The 20,301-nt window shown below is 41.0% G+C and overlaps 2 protein-coding genes across 2 annotated transcripts; one reads left to right on the top strand and one right to left on the bottom strand.

Moving 5' to 3' along the window:
• The first annotated feature begins 1,984 nt into the window (after window positions 1-1,984).
• On the top strand, window positions 1,985-12,301 carry LOC137789639 (protein phosphatase 1 regulatory subunit 1B-like). Its single transcript, XM_068583377.1, has 5 exons — window positions 1,985-2,310; window positions 7,846-7,929; window positions 9,019-9,094; window positions 10,476-10,604; window positions 10,711-12,301. Exons 1-5 carry the CDS (start codon window positions 2,182-2,184, stop codon window positions 10,842-10,844), a joined length of 552 nt encoding a protein of 183 aa, XP_068439478.1. The 5' UTR covers window positions 1,985-2,181; the 3' UTR covers window positions 10,845-12,301.
• A 590-nt stretch (window positions 12,302-12,891) lies between these two features.
• On the bottom strand, window positions 12,892-15,767 carry LOC137789638 (phenylethanolamine N-methyltransferase). Its single transcript, XM_068583376.1, has 3 exons — window positions 15,596-15,767; window positions 14,789-14,999; window positions 12,892-13,429 (listed from the first exon to the last, which is right to left on the bottom strand). The coding sequence occupies exons 1-3, from the start codon at window positions 15,765-15,767 to the stop codon at window positions 12,991-12,993; spliced, it is 822 nt and encodes a 273-aa protein (XP_068439477.1). The 3' UTR covers window positions 12,892-12,990.
• Between the last annotated feature and the right edge of the window lie 4,534 nt (window positions 15,768-20,301).

Below are 20,301 nucleotides of genomic sequence, written 5' to 3'. Positions count from 1 at the left end.
ATAACTTTGACCGTTAACTTTTCTAAACTTTATATCGAAATAAAAGCCACAAAATCACATTGGAATAACTCCAAATGTAATTATTGTTCTCTGTGTATTGAGTGGCACGAATGTCGTTTGATTGTCGGTGGAAACAAAAAACTTGTTTTATACGTCTGTGCGGCGAAGCAAATACAAGGATTGTCAATCCACAGATATAGTAACACAAGTCAAACGGTAACATCTGGCAACTTACAACCAGGTCAAGCAGGTCACTAAAGACACCTCAGTGTCTTTAGTCTCATGTGTCACTACACATGAGACTGGATCCTTCAACAACAGCATGTCATTATGTGCTATTACACACTTATATCTATGCTACTGTACACTGTCTACTTTACCAGCTTCGATATTAATACATTAATAATTTGAAATGGGCCATTCTGTAGAATGAGAACTTTTACTTTCAGTCTTTTTAGTATATTTTCATGTTAATACACTTGTACTTTTACTTAGCTGACATTTTGAATGCAGGACTTGTAATGTATTTCTCCATAAAATATAAATGTCGTCTGTTGAACAGCAGTAAACCATGAGGGACTGTGTAGCATGTTGGCGCCTCCTAGTGTTGGAATAAAAGAAGGCAGTGTGTGAGAGAGCAACGCTCTCCACGTCACCGATAACGGATGGTTTACTCTTTACAGATATTTTGTGGTCATACTACTATAATCCTTTAGATTATTTCTCTACAGATCCAAACATTTTATGTGAGTGATTATTAGTATTATGGGATGTTGTGATAATTAAATAAATGCAAACCTCTCTCTCTAGCTTTCATATCACACCTTCAGGTGAGACACAGAGTGTTGCAAATGCTCATGAACAGTTTGTTCTTTTTTTTTTTTTGGTGGAAGTTTTATATTTAATCTGAAGACCTCCTACAGCAGGTCTGAGTTTGCAGTCAGCAACAACTCTCCCTGCAGCTGGCAGGAATCCAGAGCATGGGACCCTCTCTCCAATCAAACATTAGGGCTAAGAGGAAGTATTTACTTATAGCCAGAAGGACAATGAACAGTTAATCTTTTCCATGCCTGTTTCTGTCCATGCCTTCTCTTCATCCTTCTGTCACCTGTTCCTCTCTCTCTCTAATCTAATGCTAAATAAATGTACAAGATTATAGCACTTCACCATGCTGTTAACCTGCCAACCTGCAGCAATATATAGCATATGAATGTGTGTATCTCCCACACACACACACACACACACACACACACACACACGCACACACACACACACACACACACACACACACACACACACACACACACACACACACACACACACACACACACACACAGGGAAGCTGTTGCCATGGCAATGGATTTCCCAACTGAGTACCCCTTATGTATTTACAGTACATATGATAGAGCAGTTTTGTTGTACTCTACCTTGATAACACAGTGTTTAATACAATGGCTTCTTTTTTATAACGCAATCAAATCATCCTACTGGGTCCCATTTAATTTAAGTACCCATGAATCTATTTATTTTACATGGCGGACTCTTGTGCAGGCCGTACCTTACCAATACACCCACATCATAAGGGCGTATTTGTTGTATTTATTGGTTCATCAGTGACACCATGAAGGGGGAAATGCATTCATTAATTTCAACACTGTTCAGAATCTTATTTTCAGTCTATGTCCAGGGAAACTGATCTCTCGACCACTTCTGCAATGCAGTTACTGCACGTTTTGGTCGTGATGTTTTTTTCCGACGGCAACTGAAAGCATCACGAAGCTTCCCGCACGCTCTGATGCACGCGCACGCGCACGCACACGCATACTCACGGCTTGCCTCTCTCCTCAGCACACAACACAGTAGACACGGTGGGAGAGCGAGAGAGAGAGAGAGAGAGAGAGAGAGAGAAGAGAGAGAGAGAGAGAGAGAGAGAGAGAGAGAGAGAGAGAGAGAGAGAGAGAGAGAGAGAGAGAGAGAGAGAGAGAGAGAGAGAACGCAACTCAAGAGTCCAATCCAGAGACCAGAGGACCGGTGGGACTTATATGCTGTTTCGTCATCTGGGGAGCTTTACAGTTTACGCACGCGGTTCCATCAGAAGTAGACTTTTTGTTGTTGTTGTTGTTGTTGTTGTTGTTGTTGGACAAAGGTGCTCTCGGCTGTGGAGGTGACAGGCTGGATGCCATGGACCCGCTGCTGCCCGCAGACACGGACGTGATGGAGCGCGAGGCAGACAAGGATGCGAGGAGGAAGATCCAGTTCTCCGTGCCTTCCTCCGTGCCCACCCAGCTGGACCCGCTACAGGTGGAGATGGTGAGCGCGCGAGGCCGTGTGGCGGTATTTGGTGGTCCTTCTACGTGCACGATGACGATAGCGTGCAGTGGTGTGTATGTGTGTGAAAGACTGAGGTCAAACTCGGGTCATAGAGAAAAAGCATGTTCCGGGATCGCCAGTGCGTTTTGTGCTTCTTGAAACATCCCACCACGCCGCTTTTAGACCGTTAGGTTCAAGTGAGCTGGCGTAATTGGAAAAAAGCGATGATGCAGATTGCTTCCTCCTAACTTTCATCCTGACTTCTTAAGTCCACAGAAGTGAGTGTCGCCCTCCTCTGTAGCATCAGACAGACAGTTACATAAGCAGTCTCGCACCACTTTGCAGAACTCTTTATTTTGATGGGTATAAATCTGTGGCAGCAGGGTGTGGGCAGCACTGGGATTAAGCTGAGCTGTGCAGCCTCAGTTTCGAGGCCTTAAAAGTGATGAGGCATCTCTCTGCCCTTCAAAAGGAGTGGAGGAGGAAGCAGGGGGATAAAGCCCCGTTAGTAAAATTAAAAATGAGATTATGTGCCTGAGTAATAATGCTCTGACCACATCTGTGAAACAAACTATAGAAGGTCACACCATTAGTCATATGGGACCTGGAGGTGGTGAGACACGTAAACATACGTAAAAGTCGTTATCTGACACGTGTGCTGAACCAAATGCTGTTGAAACATGCTGACAAGGTCGGACAGAAACTATGTTGGGGAAATAGTGCAGTGTGAACAGGAATGATGTCGACCTGTGCAGGATGGATGCCCATAAAGGTCATCCAGGTAACACTGAGATCATTTTTGGATACAATTCCTCCAGCAAATGACAACCAAGTGATGCTTTAAGTTAATTCATATCTTCCGCTTCATGTCTTAGCTGACATTTTGAATGCAGGACTTGTAATGTAATATCCAGATGCAATATCCTCAGTTACTCACAAGTGTTTTAAGATTTCATGGGGCATCTAAAAATAAACTAATGAGTCAATAAGAGCTATCGGCACTCAGATATTTCTCACACATCTGTTTACAGCCCAACTTGCACTCCCTCTGGCTATGGACTACTTACCCCTTCGTGTCTTCATTTGCTTTATTAAGCAACCCCATGTGTTTGGTCTGAACACTATTTGGGTTAAACCCACTCTTTCTGATATGTTAATTGAATTACTCTTTTATTGTAATTTGTAAAAAAAAAAAAACTATCTGCGAAAGTTTCACATTACTTTGGCTATAATCCTCCATTATTAAGACCCTTTCCACATGAATTTCAAACTGCGTCTGTTCCTTGACAGCATCAAGTGAGCGCAGTCAGTTTTCTATAAGATGCTGTGCCGTCTCAGGATTTCGTAAGATTACGGATAATCTTCCATGGATCTAATGGGAGTAAAAGCAGCATTATTCCTCGGTAAAGCACGCAAAAGGTCACAACACAGCGTGTACGTCTTCTTATAGCCACCAAAGCTAACTCTCCTTCTTGGGTAACCTGCTGCTGAAAATATATGACATTTCCTTAATGCTTCACATACCAGCAATCCAGTGGACGGGATGAAAACAATATATTTCATAATCCATGATTTAGGAAGACTGCATTTAAATCCTGCCTTTATTCTTTCTCTTTGTTATTTCCCAACTCACCATCGCTGTGCAGGCTGCATCTTAGAAAACCTGCCTCGTGGTCACGTCATGCGTGATGAGACTCTGAGTGCTTGGATGCTGCACACCACTACTCTTAATAATTGACCCCAGCATGTTGCAGTTACTTCTGGGACATGGTCCTCATTCATTCATTGACTTTGACAGCAGCGTATCAGGAGCATTTATTTTCCATTGTTTTTTTCCAAACCACACTGGAGATTTGACTTCACTTGCCACCTGCCCTGTCATCTACCACCAGTAGGCTCAGATGTTAATGAATTATTTACTCGAGCCTGACCACTGAAGAGTCAGCAAAGTTGCTGTTCTTCAAGGCCACTTTAAGTGCCAAGAAGGTTGGTTTCACATCAATATCCTCCTCGTACAGCCCTGTGATGTCTGGTCAAGGTTATCGCATCCTTTTGTTCGACTTTTTTCAAAGGCTTACGCTGCCGCACATTGCACTGACGGCGACTGAAACCTGTGTTTCAGCAGCCAACAGAAGGCTATATGGGGCGTATGAGGGTAAGCCAAGTTCTTTCCAAAACACTGCCATAAAATTAGCATCAAAATGGCAAGAAGCCTGGGAAAACAGACAGGTAGATAAGTAGAAAGAGGGATCGGAATGAATAGAAACAAAGCATTGAGAAGGACAAGAGGGAGGGAAAAAGAAAGCAAGATAACTGACAGAAGGCAAATAAGAAAAGGGAAGAGAGAAAAGTCATCAGCCAAGGAGATGACTGATTAAAACCAAAGAGATTAGCTGTGGATGACTGAGGCCTGAATCAAGGTCAGCTAATGCCAAGAACCCATTTTCACTGCTGCACAGCCAGCAGCTCTAAACTCCAGTAGGGTCCTATTCTACAAAACAAGCACACTCAGTGTTCCTGTTGACAAAAAACAGGGCTGCACGGATATTTAAAATTCCATCAAATAGCATTATGGCCAGCGCAATATTTGTTAAAGGCGGAACGTGTAATATTAAAATATTTGTGGCGCTGCAGAGATGTCCTGGTATGCATGTCTTATTCTGCACATTTAGGAACAATTTGTTTGGCTCTGATGTGAATAATCCTGTCAAAAAAAAACAAAGCCAAATAATATTGCAATTGCAATATCAGTCCAAATAATCATTTGTTTTGATTTTGTATACACTGTGTGTGCGTGTGTGTGTGTGTGTGTGTGTGTGTGTGTGTGTGTGTGTGTGTGTGTGTGTGTGTGGCATTCCTTCCATGACTATTCAAAGCTGTCTGGTTGATAAGGCTTGAAAATCAGACATATTGTTCTTTAATCAACTCTCATCTATTTTTAGAAATACCTCACTGGAAAACAAAAGGTCGAATGGCAACACTGGGTTTCATTTGTCTTTGCTTGAACATCAAGTCAAACTCTATACAGGATTATTCACAGGATAAATAGAAAGCCTTATAGGAACACAACCAGGGATTTATGCCGTCACTGCATGCTCTTAATTGTTAGGTGGATATTTCTTGATGAAGGGCTCTTCAGGACAGGAAGTGTTGTCATTGTGCTCTATAATCATCCAGATTAACGCATTGAAGTTGAATGTCAGGTAACCGTAAAGGTCATCCTACAGTATCTACCAAAAACAATGATTATTAATTCACGATTGGAGCACCAAATCGCAGTCCTGTGCCGCTTTAATTGCTCTTTCTAGCAGTTTCTGTGGCAATCAGGGTCTCGTAAGTTGCTGTATTTCTAATTGTTGTTGGATAGTTCTCAAAAACACATCAGACAAGCACAGTTGGAACAGTGTTTCGTCCAGCTGTCCCCACTCTCACTGGCCAAGGCTTGGTGTTGTGTGACTGGTTGCACCAAAATGAACTACTTGATAGGCCTCACTTTTTTTTAACAGATATTCTCTGTTATGCAGCCTGTTACACATCCGTGAGAGTGTAAAACGTTGGCTTATTTCAGCGAATGCACACTATTTGAGCACCTAAAGCATTATGTCTGTTTTTAAAGTTCTGTGTTTTAAGATGGATGCAAAGGTTCATTTTAAGTGAGTTTTATTGGTCCTTACATGGATCTAAATGGCTAATTATTTTTGCACCTTTCTTGTCATTGAAACAAAAGTGTTAATACATGATTTTGTACAGGGTAAGCTATTTGTGTAGAGGCCAGTTGTCATTGAGAAACTCCCTAAAAGAAAGTTTCTGTGATTCCCTAACTTGTACTTCCCTAAACTACTTTAGATTTCTTAAAGCAGTCTTAATTTAAGGATTGGTGGTGGGCGTGGTCACGCTGTTTTACTCCAATACATTTTATTCTGACCTGGTTAAATAAAGGCTAATAAAATAAAACAATCTAAATATTTGCTCCTAATTTATTGGTAATAGAGTAATGATAAAATATTACTCCTTTAGATGAAAATACTAGTAACTCAGTTTTTCCTGTGTGCCAGCGAGCTGCATATGCTGAGACATTTGAATCAAATCAGTTGTGTGGTGCCGCTTCACTGAGCCCCCACAGGTATTGACAGGCTTTTCAGACATGCACAACAACAACCGGATGAAAATATTATGTTCCCTGTAGGTGCCTGACCTTCTGGCAGCCGTGCTAACACTCAGAAAAGGTCACTGTGTCTGAAAAGGCTCTCACAGGTGTCAAACTTGTGGTTTGGTCCTTTGACAGCATTTGGTGCCGCGTGTGTCCGTCTATGTGCGTAAAGCCCTTGTGTTTTTTAGAGTACTGCATTTAAATATTCATGTTGACACATTTTTAACCTCTAATTGGATGCCATGTAATTCATATTTAAGTGTGTTCCCCCACAACGGGCAGCATATCTAATTCTAGTGCCGGAATGATGAATATGCATGAATCCAGGGCGCCGAGTGAAGCAGAGGCAGTAAGTAAGTTACTCCAGTGTGAAAGCCGCCCACACATTTCATGCCTACACGCTCAGTTGTGATCGGATTTGTAGCCACTTGTATCTCACAACAATCTTATTACCATAACACTTCCCAAAAGAGAGGAAGAGTGATGACTCTATTGTATATTTCATAACGCTGTTATTGTTAACTAGAGGGAGGTGTTTTATTAGGCAACAAAATGTACTTAAAGTAAAAGTAGAATGGCCCCTGTAGTGTTGATCTACTATTAATATTGTTATCATTAATAATAATAACAATCTTTAATTATAAAGAATGTTTTATATGAAAATATGTAGCTCAAAGTGCTTTACGAAACAACCTATTTGAACAAATGCAAACAGAATTTTATATTCCATATTATTGTAAAGTTTCATTATATAATGGTCTTCTCACATCAGACTGATGAGATTTAAAGTACTATTTCAGTTGTATAACTGTTGGTTTCGATGACTCACTCTGCTTACGGGAACATAAGGCGTCCACTGGAATGTAGAGTATCTGTTTTTTGAGCCCACTGTGGTTGACCTGAGAGGAGACATCCGGTTGTAGCCAACAAATGCACTAGTACAATACACCAGTTGTAACAATACATGCAATCAGAATCAGCTTTATTGTGTTGACCATGTGTGTGTGTACATAAATGGAATTTGGCTATAGTTACACGTTGCTCTTGTCGGACAAATGCATATGATATACAAATGAACAAGAGAGATGTACAAAAGACAACAGAGTAGAACACAGAAACTTAGCATCAACATTAACATTGAACTGGTTTGTAAAATATAAATATATATATCGAATTATATATGAACATAAGAACAATGACAATGGACAATGAATTTGGGATAGTCGTCCCGGAATAAAAGAGCGCAGATGTAATGCCAAGAACCACAAGTTAATAAAAGACTGTTGTCACACCTGAGGCTGTCTGTGTTATGAGTTTGCTTAGCACACACATACATGGAAAAATACACAAATGGTTTGATAGATTCTCTCTCTCTCTTTGCTAAGATTCGACGCCGGAGGCCGACACCAGCCACTCTCTTCAGACTGACAGACCCGCCATCACCAGAGGAAGAAATTGGCCCTCACCAGGTAGATCCGATCGTCTGCACTATTTGGTATATTTATATACTATATGGTATATTTATATACTATTTGGTACTTTAAAATCCACCAAACAAACTTAAGAATCAAAGAGCAAAGGCTCGCTGGAGTCAACTACAATGTTGCATCGAAGTTCAATGATTTAAGAAGAGGAAGAGATGCCCATTGGATCACTGTCAATCAAAGCACAAGGAAAACAATGAAAAGTCTGTCTTTTGAGTAAGGTGTGTGAGTTTCTTCTTAATTGTTTAACCATCTGTTTTTTTTTATTATCAAGCGTTATATACAGCACATTCACAAAGTGAATGTTCCACTCTCAGGTTTGTTCTGTGGGGGTTGTACAAAGGCATTCTTAGAAAAGTTGTATATTTGCATTGGAGGCAGGAGTGTATCAGTTGGGATGAGAGAGAGTGGGTGAACACGAAAAATTCTGTATCCATCATGTGCGTGTGCGTGTGTGCGAGGCAATAGGTTTGAGGTCCAAAACGCAGTCAAACACAATACAGTGAGAACATAGGAGGAGGGGAAATGTATGAAAGGCAGTGGTCAGGAACAGGCTTACGACTTGGACATGGACGGCAGTCTGAACAGTCAAACCAATTCAAGAGGGCACAATAAGATGAGCAGAGCAGGGACAGGTAACAGGTAAATATACGGGAACAAGTCACAATAAAGCAGCAACAGGTCCAGATGGTTGGAGCCCCACTGACAACATGACAGACCGGCAGGAGGGCTGATGAGATAACGAGAAGCAGGTGTGTCAACAGCAGAGGATGTAGCAATATGAACAGATGTTTGGGGTCAGGTAACCAGGATCGGTGGGAAAGTCCAGGAGTGTCTGGGTGGACGGCTGGAGAAATGGCAGGTCTGGGAAGTTCATCCGAAAAGGGCCTTTTTCGTGTCACGAGAGGAAAAGCTCAGGCGTAAACAATGGACTTAATGATGGCTGAAGCTGCCTGCATTTCAGGTTCCTGGCGATAAATATCTGTGCCTATAGTCACATGACTTTTCTTGTCACAGATTGCTCATTGTACTTACATTTGTTCATCCCATGATTTGAATGCTTTGCCTCTGCAGTGGGTTCTGGGGGAAAATGGAGCCTTGAAAGCCAAACTGGTTCACACGTCAACCTACCAGCCACCCTCACTTAAAGGTAAATGCCCTGCTATTTATTATAGTCTGTGTTTTATAGAGAAGTGTTTTTTGTTTTTTTTTCTCGTAGCAAATGACACAAGATGAAAGGATTTGGGAGACCTGATTCTTTTATGGTAACTGCCATTTGGTCTGTATTTGTTTGGAATATGTTTGTATCCAAAAAACACAGTGATAGGCATGTGTCTCTGTGTGTGGGAATGTGTTTTATGTGAGATTAGGAGCAGAGACAGCTGTGAGTCCATTCTGGATCATCCTGGATTATAGGATGGGCTCACAGATGCAACATGGTTTGACACACACACACACACACACACACACATACACAGATACAACCAACGTCACACAATTATAAGTACACACAAAAACATTACTATTACATGTGAAAATGTATACATTATATTATGATTTATCTTCCATTCCAATCATTACTGTTGCTACTTGAAATGTCTACATTGTTTGACTGAAAATGTATCGTAATGCCTCTTTATATAAACACTATCTCTTCATTTTAGAAGTGAGAATACTAGATATAATCACATGTTATTAACTTTAACTTCTCACCTTGCGCCAGTGATGTTCCACTGTACACTCCAAAGGTGCAACAAATCAAACTTCTGACCACATCCATCAATGATGTTAAAGAGAGTGGAATGGCCTAAGATCTACCAAGATTTGGTCTGGGAGGAAATTGTATTAAATGAACTGACTCAATCAACTTCAAGCTCATCCATTTATAGCTATAACAAGGACAGCTACGAAGATCACTCTGCATGCAGATGATGTTGTTCTATTTATTAAAAACCTGATGGAGTCCTCACCTGAACTTACAACATATTTAGATTTATGGAGCGATTTGAAACAGGCTTGAAACTGACAACTAGAGAGGCACTTTTGCTCTGAGAGTTGCTGTAACCGATGACAGTAAGCCAAACTATATTGTGAAAACAATGTGACAACCTGAGAGGCATAGCCAGTATGAACATGTAGGCAGTTATCTGCTCGATATGCAGCTCCCTTCAGCTTCAGTAGGTTTTAATTCCACAGATTGTTATCTGGCTTGCAACCATTTTGTTCTGATTTACTCCCATTGCTCTCACATCATTGCCTGATTTCCGCAAGAAAGGTCCTACCGTGAACATAATGGAGCATTTAGTGGCTAAAGGGACAGATATTTCCGTCAGGACTTTATAAAGGCCTGCTTTCAACGACCAGGTGCACTCACGGCAAAAAGAATAATATTCTATTTTGCCATTTAAACCTAGAATGAATTGTACATAACACCTTCTATCTACCTATCATCCAATGAAGGGGTGAATTGACCTGAATGAGTTTAAATTGGTTTGTGCTCCTTTATTTTATATTCAGTTTTGTATTTTCAGCTGTCCAGAGAATGGCTCTGGCCCACTTGGCCTCCCTAGACATATCTTCTGTAGACAAAGAGGAGCCCTCTTCTGGGGAGGAAGAGGAGGAACGTGAGAAGGGGAGCCAGCAGACAGTCTCAGCTACAGGTGGATCGAACACGACGGCTTTTCACATTATGGCATTTTTCGATATACTGATTTGTGCCTCAGATAGACATTACTTACTCTTTTGAATTTTCTTTTGTTTTGTCAGATCTAAGGATGGAAAGCAAACTTCTCAGGGAACAGTGTGCTCTTCCGGACAGTTTGACAGGAAGTGCTGATCGGAGCCGTCGCCACGGAGGCAAAGAGAAGGCCAACGTAAGAGAGGGAGACAAAGGAGAATGACAAAAGAACAGTGCTCCACTGGAGACAAAATGTTAGTGTGGAACAGACTTCCATGGCACCCATATGGCCAATGTGTGTGCTGGTATGGGTGCACGTATATATGAGTGTGTTTTTTGAGTCTGTGAGTGTGTGCGTGCATGCGACAAATGAGTTGAATGTGCAAAAGAGGAAAACAGGACTTTAAGAAAGGGTCGGGGTATTAATGCGCAGGTACGAGAAACTTTAACCTAAAAGGAAATGACGTCTCAGTCAGCCAAGAAAATATGAGAAATGCAAAGTTTTTTTGGTTTATACTACGGGATTCAACAGATACAGGAGACCATGTGTGGTTCATGTGTGAAGAATCAGATCCACCTTTATCCACACATGTACAGGACATGTAACATGATACTGGTGCTCGACCACACACTTATAAAAATAACATTTTTTTAAAAAATAGAAAAAAAGCAAATGATGTACGCAGCTCAAGATAAGCCAGCATATACACCATTTGATGTATTGTAAAATCATCTATTTCATCTGTTGTCTGATTTTCAAAGTGCAACCATGTTTGAGGGTCCTGGTGAGGTTGGTATTTTACAGTCTTTCTCACACGAGGTCCTGAGGCTGTAGCATTATATAATGCACAGATGTGACATTCTTTATTACATGAGTAAGCATAGTGTATTATAACTAGGAGACAGTAAGCTCTATTTAAATATAACAAAGGAACATGAGTTACAAAACCACACTCTTTTTGCTTTTCTCAACCTTGTAGACATCTGTGTGCAACGTCAAGGAAATCAGAGGATGTATTACAGACTATTTGAGTGAGTCACAACCACAGCAGACCAGATGAAATCATATCGGACTAATCCAACTAATAACGATAATGCAGCACAGTAATTCCGGTTGGATATTATAAACAGGCTTTTTGCAACACAGCGATTAGCCAGCAGGATCTTTTTGGGAAGGCGGGGATGATAGGTGGGAATGAAAAGAGGACATTTTTTCCATAACAATTGATATGATGAGTAAAGGATCTTGACCTGGTATGTAGATGAAGTTTTGTGTTGGTCGTTAACCAAACAAGTAAAATGGGCATTTGGTGTTTGTGATTGTATGTACATTTAATCTGCAGGAATGTCAATGTCCCAATCATATTTCTTTTCTAAGAAAAGAAAGACAAAAGACTTTATTTGGCATTTCAGTCAGTGTGTAATTTAGACATGTGGCAAAGCGATGTTTGAATACAGCGGACAGAAGACGTTGAGTTTTATTAAATGAAAACCCTGAACACGTTTTTGAACTTTCATGTCCATTCGTGAACAGCCTGTGATGTACATATGTGTGTTGTTTACTGTGGTTACAGTATTCCCAAAGGAGTCAGAGATGTAACCTCCAGCCAATAACAGCTTGCATGGTGTGCAGTCAAAGAAAAGCATCCTCTCCAAGATGCAAACATCTCTCTCTCTCTCTCTCTCTCTCTCTCTCACACGTCAACTTACGCAATCATATTCTCAGTTGCATAAATTATACCCTAGAAAATATTACGATTAACCCATGGAAATGATATGCAATGATTTACATAAGATCCGAGTTCAGGAAACATAATAAAATGAGAATAATTTTATTAGCTTTATTCAGATCGTCACATATGAATAAGACAGGCATCTCATCAACCTCTTAACTGAATAACAGAAAATAAGCATATCAAAATATATTGTTCATAGCTTGAAAATTCTGTGTCATAATGAGATTAGCTTACAATAAAACAAAAACAGACACATCACATTCTTCATCCTGTAGTTTGAACTGCAGGTGGCGATGTGCAATTACACTGAGAAAAGAGAATGTCTTCTATTATTCACCGTCAGAAAATACATTTACTGGATCAATATGGTAATATGTAATGGAGTAAAATAATTCAATCATGAGTTTTTGTCTTTGTCTTTTTGTGACTTTTGCAAGTGAATGGAATGCTTATTAAAAATGAGTATTATTAGTATCATCATCACAAATAACCCCGTTCTTATTTTAAATGTCAACTGCACTAAATTATCCACATACTATAACTTAATAATCAATACTATTCGAGTCTGGATACTTTCTATATTTTCAATTCTAATATATATATCCATATATTATATCCTCTTTTCTCAAACTTTTACTCTTTTCTTGCTTTTGCAAAAAAGACCCCAGCCACATCATCGACCCCGACCCTCATCTCCTCAGGCAGGGTGTAAACCTCCAGCCTGATCAGTGTGTAGCCGCTTTCCTTCAAACTAGCACAGACCTGGGCCTCATTCAGCGGGACCACAGGGATCTTTACTCCTGGGCCCCCAAAATAGTAACTCTCTTCCAGGGCCCCTATGAGCAGGAGGTGGCCACGGGGCCGCAGGAGCCTCCCGATGTGGCCCAGGGCCCTGGTGAAGGCAGCCAAGTCGGGGCTGACGCTCTCCAGACAGAAGCAGGACACGAGACAATCGGCCCCTGCTGAAGGACAGTCATCAAGGGCCAGAGGCTGAGGCTGGTGCACGTCTACGGGGACGATGTCCGTGATCGCCTGACGGAGCTTGGCAGCTTTCTCTTTCCATGCAGAGGGCCTGACACAATATCAACGAATCATCAAATTAGATTAAAAAAAACATGTGTAATTGCACAATGCAGTATGAATCTACCCTATAGTTATGTATCATTTCTATAACAATTCATACTCTGTTTAATCCAGAACTGATGGATTCCCATGATATTCTGCACAGACATGCATGAACTTTTGATCCTCTTCCTCGAGTGCCACAAGAAGTTGAAACTTTCACCAGTGAAACACATCTATTTGATCAATTGGTACTACATGTTCATCATCCTGCTGACTTTGGGCTGGCCTCTAGTGCTGCCATGAGGTTAGTGTGTGTTTTCGAGTGAAATGGAAATTTCATTCGATCATAATATGTTCAAAACAAACTATATTCTCATCAGCTTCAGATGTACTTTTATCATTGTCAGTGTTGGGTTTTGTGGAATTGTAATAGTCTGGGTTGTAAAAATTGGGCTTGTATATGTATAAAAGAAATGTTTAATGTGTACATTAAAATGCAAGAGAGGGATATGATAATTAATAAGGGATATTATTATGAAGGATATGTAATTGTATGCATAATAAGGTCACTGTATGTTTTTCATTGCTCTTTAGTGATTCAGGTATACATGGAAATACTGAAACAAAATGGATATAGTGTTGATCAGGGTCACATGGAGTCTGTGCTGGAGAGAGAAGAGGTCATTTACACACAGATCGGGGGTTAAGTGTCGAAAGGAGAGCTTTTGGTTTTAGGAACAATGGGCACTGGACCACCTGTGGTCTGGGGAATCTTCCTTTGTTCTCATCAGGAAAGGAGGGGAATTCGATTTGCATTTGAACTGCTGCAGAGGCGGAGAGACTTTACATGCAGTTTCTGGAGGATGACTGCAGCTAAGAATATAGGATTCCTATTGCACTGTAACCTGTAGAATTGAATAACAAATTCCTTCACGGTTCAATATTTTGTTCGTAAACACAGGAGGGCGGAGTGATGACTTCAGGTACCGGAAAACAGGAATGTTATGGAGCCATCTTCAAAACCTACGCCAAAGAGAGACTCCGTCCCTGTGGGACTCTTAGCCAATCGCATGCCAGAAATTTGAACCAATGAGGCGAATGAGCCCAATGGCTGGAAAGTTTAAAACCAGATTGTAGATGCCTGTGCGGGGGTTCTTCTGAGCGGAAGCGAGACAGTAACGGAAGTGAAAAGGTAACATTTGATTAAGATAATGATAATTATTATGTTACTGCAGGACATACCGTACAAATATAAATATATATATTGGTTCCTGATGAGGATTCTAGTCTCACAACCATCATTCTTAGTACGTGATATTTAAAGATGTCTCAAGTCAAACAGAGTTAAAAAGGAATCTGGTCCTACAGTCGTCCCTCCAGCTTGCAGACGTGCTGCAGGTAAGGTGTCCAGTCCAGGCTGCTGCCTCCCTCGTCCTGGAGCCAGGCCCTCAGCTCCTTCCTGTTGACCTCCAGGAAATCTGTGAGGAGCACCTTTTTGAAAACCTCACAGCCACTCAGCACCTGGTACAGGGTGGGACCCGAACCTATGTCCACCAGGAGCTCGCCATTCACATCGCCTGGAAAGGTAAGTGTGAGGATAAGTAAGGCCCAATCCCAATCCCCACCCTAAACTCTCAAGCCTTGAACCCTCAGAGACTATACAGAAAAATATATATTTTCTGCTTGCATTCCTCTAGATTATGTGTTTTTATGTTCCATGATATTGTAAAGGTATTTTATCGGACTAAATGCCCACGTGCGGCTTTGTTTACCTTCTTTTTTTTATGTCTCCATTCTTCCATTGAGAACTGCATGTTTAACCTCACGTTGCAATGCATTGTGGGTAATTCCCTTAGGCAAAGTCAGCATCTAATGTTGACTTACGAAATGCATTGTGGGTAATTCCCTTAGAAAAAGTCAGCAACTAATGTTGACTTACGGGAAAGTGTTCGTAAAGGGCTCAAAATGTCTGCCACAGTACCGTCAGTCACTTCACAATTTGACAATGGGACACCCCTAAACCCTCAAGCAAAGATCTTTGGATGTGTTTGGACCCACCTTTAATCAGACATTATGTTTTACATTCTCATATAGGCTACTTTTTTATTGAGCGTCAAGTTTAAAAAAAATTAAAAAAAGTAATTCTTTATGATCCATTACCCCGTCCACTTACCTTCAGTGAAAGCTCGATGCAGGCATGCCAGTTTCCATGGCACAATGCTGTCCTTTCTGTCAAAATCTGCCCTTGGTGGAGTGTAGTTATATTGCAGATATGCTGCAGGATCAAATCCCTGGTAGCAGGCCGCCATGGCTGCCACTCCATTCTCTGTTCCCTTTCCTTCCATACTCACCTTCAGGTGCACTGCTGTCCCACCAACCGCCTTATATACCTCTCTCAGTGTTTTTTCTCGTGCGCTTTGGGCAACTCTGAGTTTCCTGGGCAGAGATAGCAATCCTGTGTTTGGACCTGTGTTGCTGCCTGATAGCATATGTTTGCGTTTCTTGCCCTGAGGTGCTGATACCATCAGATCAGGGGGGCTTCCTCCAACACTGGACCCACTAATGGACTTTAAAGGCCCTACTCCACGTACGTGGTTCAACAAATCCGATCAAATGTCCTATTATCCAGCTTAACCTAACGAGATGACTGACTGCAGGATATGTCGGTTCCACGAAGGTGGATCCGCCCACAAACGGTCTCGTTCATTCCAACCAGACGTCAGTTCACAGGATAATTGCGCGTGCCCGCTCCTCTTCAGAAGGGAGAAAAGTCGAACGCCAAATTCATGATCTTGTCTTTCTAAAATGAGAGATAAACTCAGAGAAAGACTGTTTCTTTTCTCTGCTGTCGAGCATATGGATTGGATTTGGAATATGGATTGTGAAGGAAAAGACTCTCATGTTGACAGGCGATGATTACAAAAGTAGAGGTTGTTGCAAGGCACAAAAAGAAGCTTTTATAATATAAAGTGTATATATATATATATATATATATATATATATATATATATATATATATATATATATATATATATATATATATATACACATTTAAAAATATAAAATGTAATTTCGTCCACAATAAAATTACAAGAGGATACAGTATATGCATAATTATTTCTTGCTGTTACTTCATGTATGCATTTTGGAGACAATTTAACATTTAGGTTTAAAGTGTATTTACACAACCGTGAAAGATTTAAGAAATTAGGGAATCCTTTACCTGTTTACCTGCATAGACAGTTAATATAGATTCTTTGGAGTTTTTTTTTTTTTTGCTCAATTCAAACATCCATCCATCCATCCATTTTCCGCCGCTTATCCGGGGTCGGGTCGCGGTGGCAGCACACCCAGCAGACCGACCCAGGCTTCCCTCTCACCCGCAACATTTTCCAACTCGTTCTGGGGGACCCCGAGACGTTCCCAGGCCAGCCGGGAGATATAATCCCTCCAGCGTGTCCTGGGTCTTCCCCGGGGCCTCTTCCCAGTTGGACGTGCCTGGAAAACCTCTAATGGGAGGCGTCCAGGAGGCATCCGGATTAGATGCCCGAACCACCTCAGCTGACTCCTTTCGATACGAAGGAGCAGCGGCTCGACTCCAAGCTCCCCCCTGATGTCCGAGCTCCTTACCCTATCTCTAAGGCTGAGCCCGGCCACCCTACGGAGGAAGCTCATTTCGGCCGCTTGTATCCGCGACCTCGTTCTTTCGGTCACGACCCAGAGTTCGTGACCATAGGTGAGGGTTGGAACGTAGACCGACCAGTAAATGGAGAGCTTCGCCTTCCGACTTAGCTCCCTCTTCACCAAGACGGACCGGTACAGCGCCTGTTTTACTGCTGCAGCCGCACCGATCCGCCTGTCGATCTCTCGCTCCACCTTACCCTCACTCGTGAACAAGACCCCGAGGTACTTGAACTCCTTCGCTTGGGGCAGGCATGTTGTCCCCACCTGAAGGGAGCAATCCACCGGTTTCCGGCAGAGAACCATGGCCTCGGTTCAATTCAAATTCAATTCAATTCAAACAAATTCAAATTTAATTCAATTCAAACAATAATAATAATAATTGACTTTGAAGAAGGTCTTGAAATTTTTTTTTTTTTAGAGATCGGATGCTTGTTGTCTGCTTTCCAACGTTGGCCTTCTACAGAATGAGGAAGGGCTTATATCTGGATCAGTTTTCCAATATCAAAATACCTTTCACGTGATGAAGTCAATTTGAAAAGGCCTATAGTTGACTTCAATCACAGAACTTTATGAAAATAAAGACTTCTGCTTTTTGTCCACTGGTGGTTTACATGTAAGACTCTTGTCAAACTTAACAGTGTTACGTCAGCTATTCAAATACATTTAGTGAATCACATTACAAGCATTTCCAAATTCCTCATCTCACTTCACTGTAGATGTTCGGTGTGTTTATTTTGCTCTAGGGAATGGGAAAAATCGTATTTATTGCTCTATTAAAATAACTTTGTGTATATTTTAAAACCACTATCTACAGCGGCCAGCTGACTAAACAGTGAGCTTCAACCCCTGATTGAATTAATTTTCTGTCTATTCCCAGCGTATCCCAAAGCAACAGCTGAACTAATCTATGCCTTGTTGTAATCAACTGTATTCTCCCCAGGAGTCTCTTAACACTTCGCTTATCCCTGGCAGCTGTACCAAAATCCTAAGTACACACGTCCAAAAAACCGTGACCCCGATCAGACATACAAAACTAATACAGTGTCATGGGGTACACACAGGGTACTCTGGATTTGGAATTATGCAAGGTGATCTAAAATAATGTTATTAGGAGACTGCAATTAGAGTCAGACTAAAAAAAACTTGTCAAGATCTTACTTTCCGTGAGAATGTAAACACAAATAAATTCCATTTGGCATCGATTTGTTTCTGGTTTTGGATGGAAATGTGATTATAAAAGCTTCCTAATGTAGCTTTTGCAAAAATACAAGGAAGCAATAAAACACATTTAAAAATACAGATCCTCAATTTTATTTATGTTTAGATTAACAGAAAGGTGATTAGAGTCTACATGAAACATGCAAGTTATGTTTTTACCTCAGTCTTCTCCACAAGTGTCCACATTTATATACAATTCTATCTTGACACAGATATAATGAAGATACAATTCATACAAAAACTACAGTCTGAAAGTACTAACAACGTATCCCACTGTGAGCATTAATCAAAAAGGGTTCATGCTAATGATTCAATATCTCTTTGACATTTACAATTTCTTCATAACAAAAAAAATCAAATAGATTTGCTTTTAGCCAAAACAGACAAGTTAAATTCGAGTTGGAATTCATTAAAAACACATCACTAATCTATCACTAATTAATCAAGCTCGAAAAATGGTACAATAGAATATTTTTAGCAACTTTGCCATCTTTGACTTCCTCTCACTCATCTCTGACGCTCTTTGCTCTCGTTGTCGCACAACATTCTTCCTTCTGTTTATGATCCACGGCAGAGGGGTCGGCGATAGACTGATGGGGTCGTCTGGTCAAGTGTGTTTTGGGATGTGGGTAATTCTTCCTGATGGCACCCGAGAGGAATCTCTGGAGGAGCCTCCTGGCCTCCCAGTGTTTTCCTGAGCGCTCTGCCTCCATCACTGTGCTAAGAGGGTCAGAAGCGCACACACACATGTTGGTTAAATGTCATGACAAAATAATTCCATGTAAATGTGTGGCTCTTTCACTAACCTGTGATGCTGTGGTACGAGGGTGAGGCTGTGCCAGTGAGCCACGTAGCTCTGGCCTGTCTGCCAGTCCTCCTCCAGGACGCTACACTCCAGTTCAGCTGAACCCGCACCACCCACACTGCACATCACTGCTGCCTCCACCAACCACACCGACCACCAATCCTGTCTGGATTGGATCAGTCTAAATAATTGAGGTCACAAAATGCTCAGATTAAGTGTACAGAGTGCTGCCGGTAATCATCTGCGGACAGCATTAAAGTACCTCTTTAAATCATGGGTCTATGAGCACTTTCCAGGATAATGTTGCTCTTGCTCAAATTTTGGTTTTGATGGTGTAGAGGCATTTAACTTTTTTTTTTTTTATCACATCCAGTCTTCCATAGTTGTATTCAACACCTTGGCCTCACATTATTTTCATAATTGATAACATAGACTGAGAACAGAAAAGTATGGATTGTACTGCAATGTGTTACCATTAACAGTTAATTTATATCAAATGCGGCCAAGTTAGTTTTGAGACACCTTTTTGCTCATAAAGTAATCCTGATTTTGCCATAATCGTCCTCTTTTTGACAGATTTCCTCCTCTGTTCTTGTGCTTTGTGCTGTAAAGAAATCTCAATTTCCGCCTCAAAAAATCCAACTGATTCTCTGTGAAAGGTTGTACATCTACAGAATATGAAATCTACTCGAGAGCTATATTATCTTGCTGACATTATCATTGATTTATTGAAATCTTCCAATGATTTTCGATCATTAAATTGATTGATTCACATTTCATGTTATCAAAAAGGAGATGCTAAAAAAATGCAACTTACTTTTTACTCTGCTCCTTTCTTTTAACAAACCTTCTTTCCGTTCACTCTTTATGTTGCTATTGTTCCGTTTGCTTCTATCTCTTTGAAGTTTCCTATGTCAGAACATTTCCACAGATAAAAGTTGATCCTCAATGGAAACAGTTCAGCTTCTCTGATCCGCTTTTCTTCCGTGGATAACTGGTCAGCTCAACTATGTTGGTTGGGTATTAGAGGGGTTATATAGTCGTGTATCTGCAGCTATTTTGGACTGGCTCTGCTACCACAGAGACATGCTGATATTAGAAACAATCAGCCCGTTTTCATTCCCCAGGAGACAAATACCAAAGCTTTGTCATACCCCACGGCATCACAGGGC

Source organism: Clinocottus analis, unplaced genomic scaffold, assembly GCF_023055335.1.
Source record: "Clinocottus analis isolate CAN_PGR_092001 unplaced genomic scaffold, fCliAna1.0.p SCAF_19, whole genome shotgun sequence".
NCBI lineage: Eukaryota > Metazoa > Chordata > Actinopteri > Perciformes > Cottidae > Clinocottus > Clinocottus analis.
Note: the sequence above shows the minus strand (reverse complement) of the source record. Positions and strands in the feature narration are given on the sequence as shown.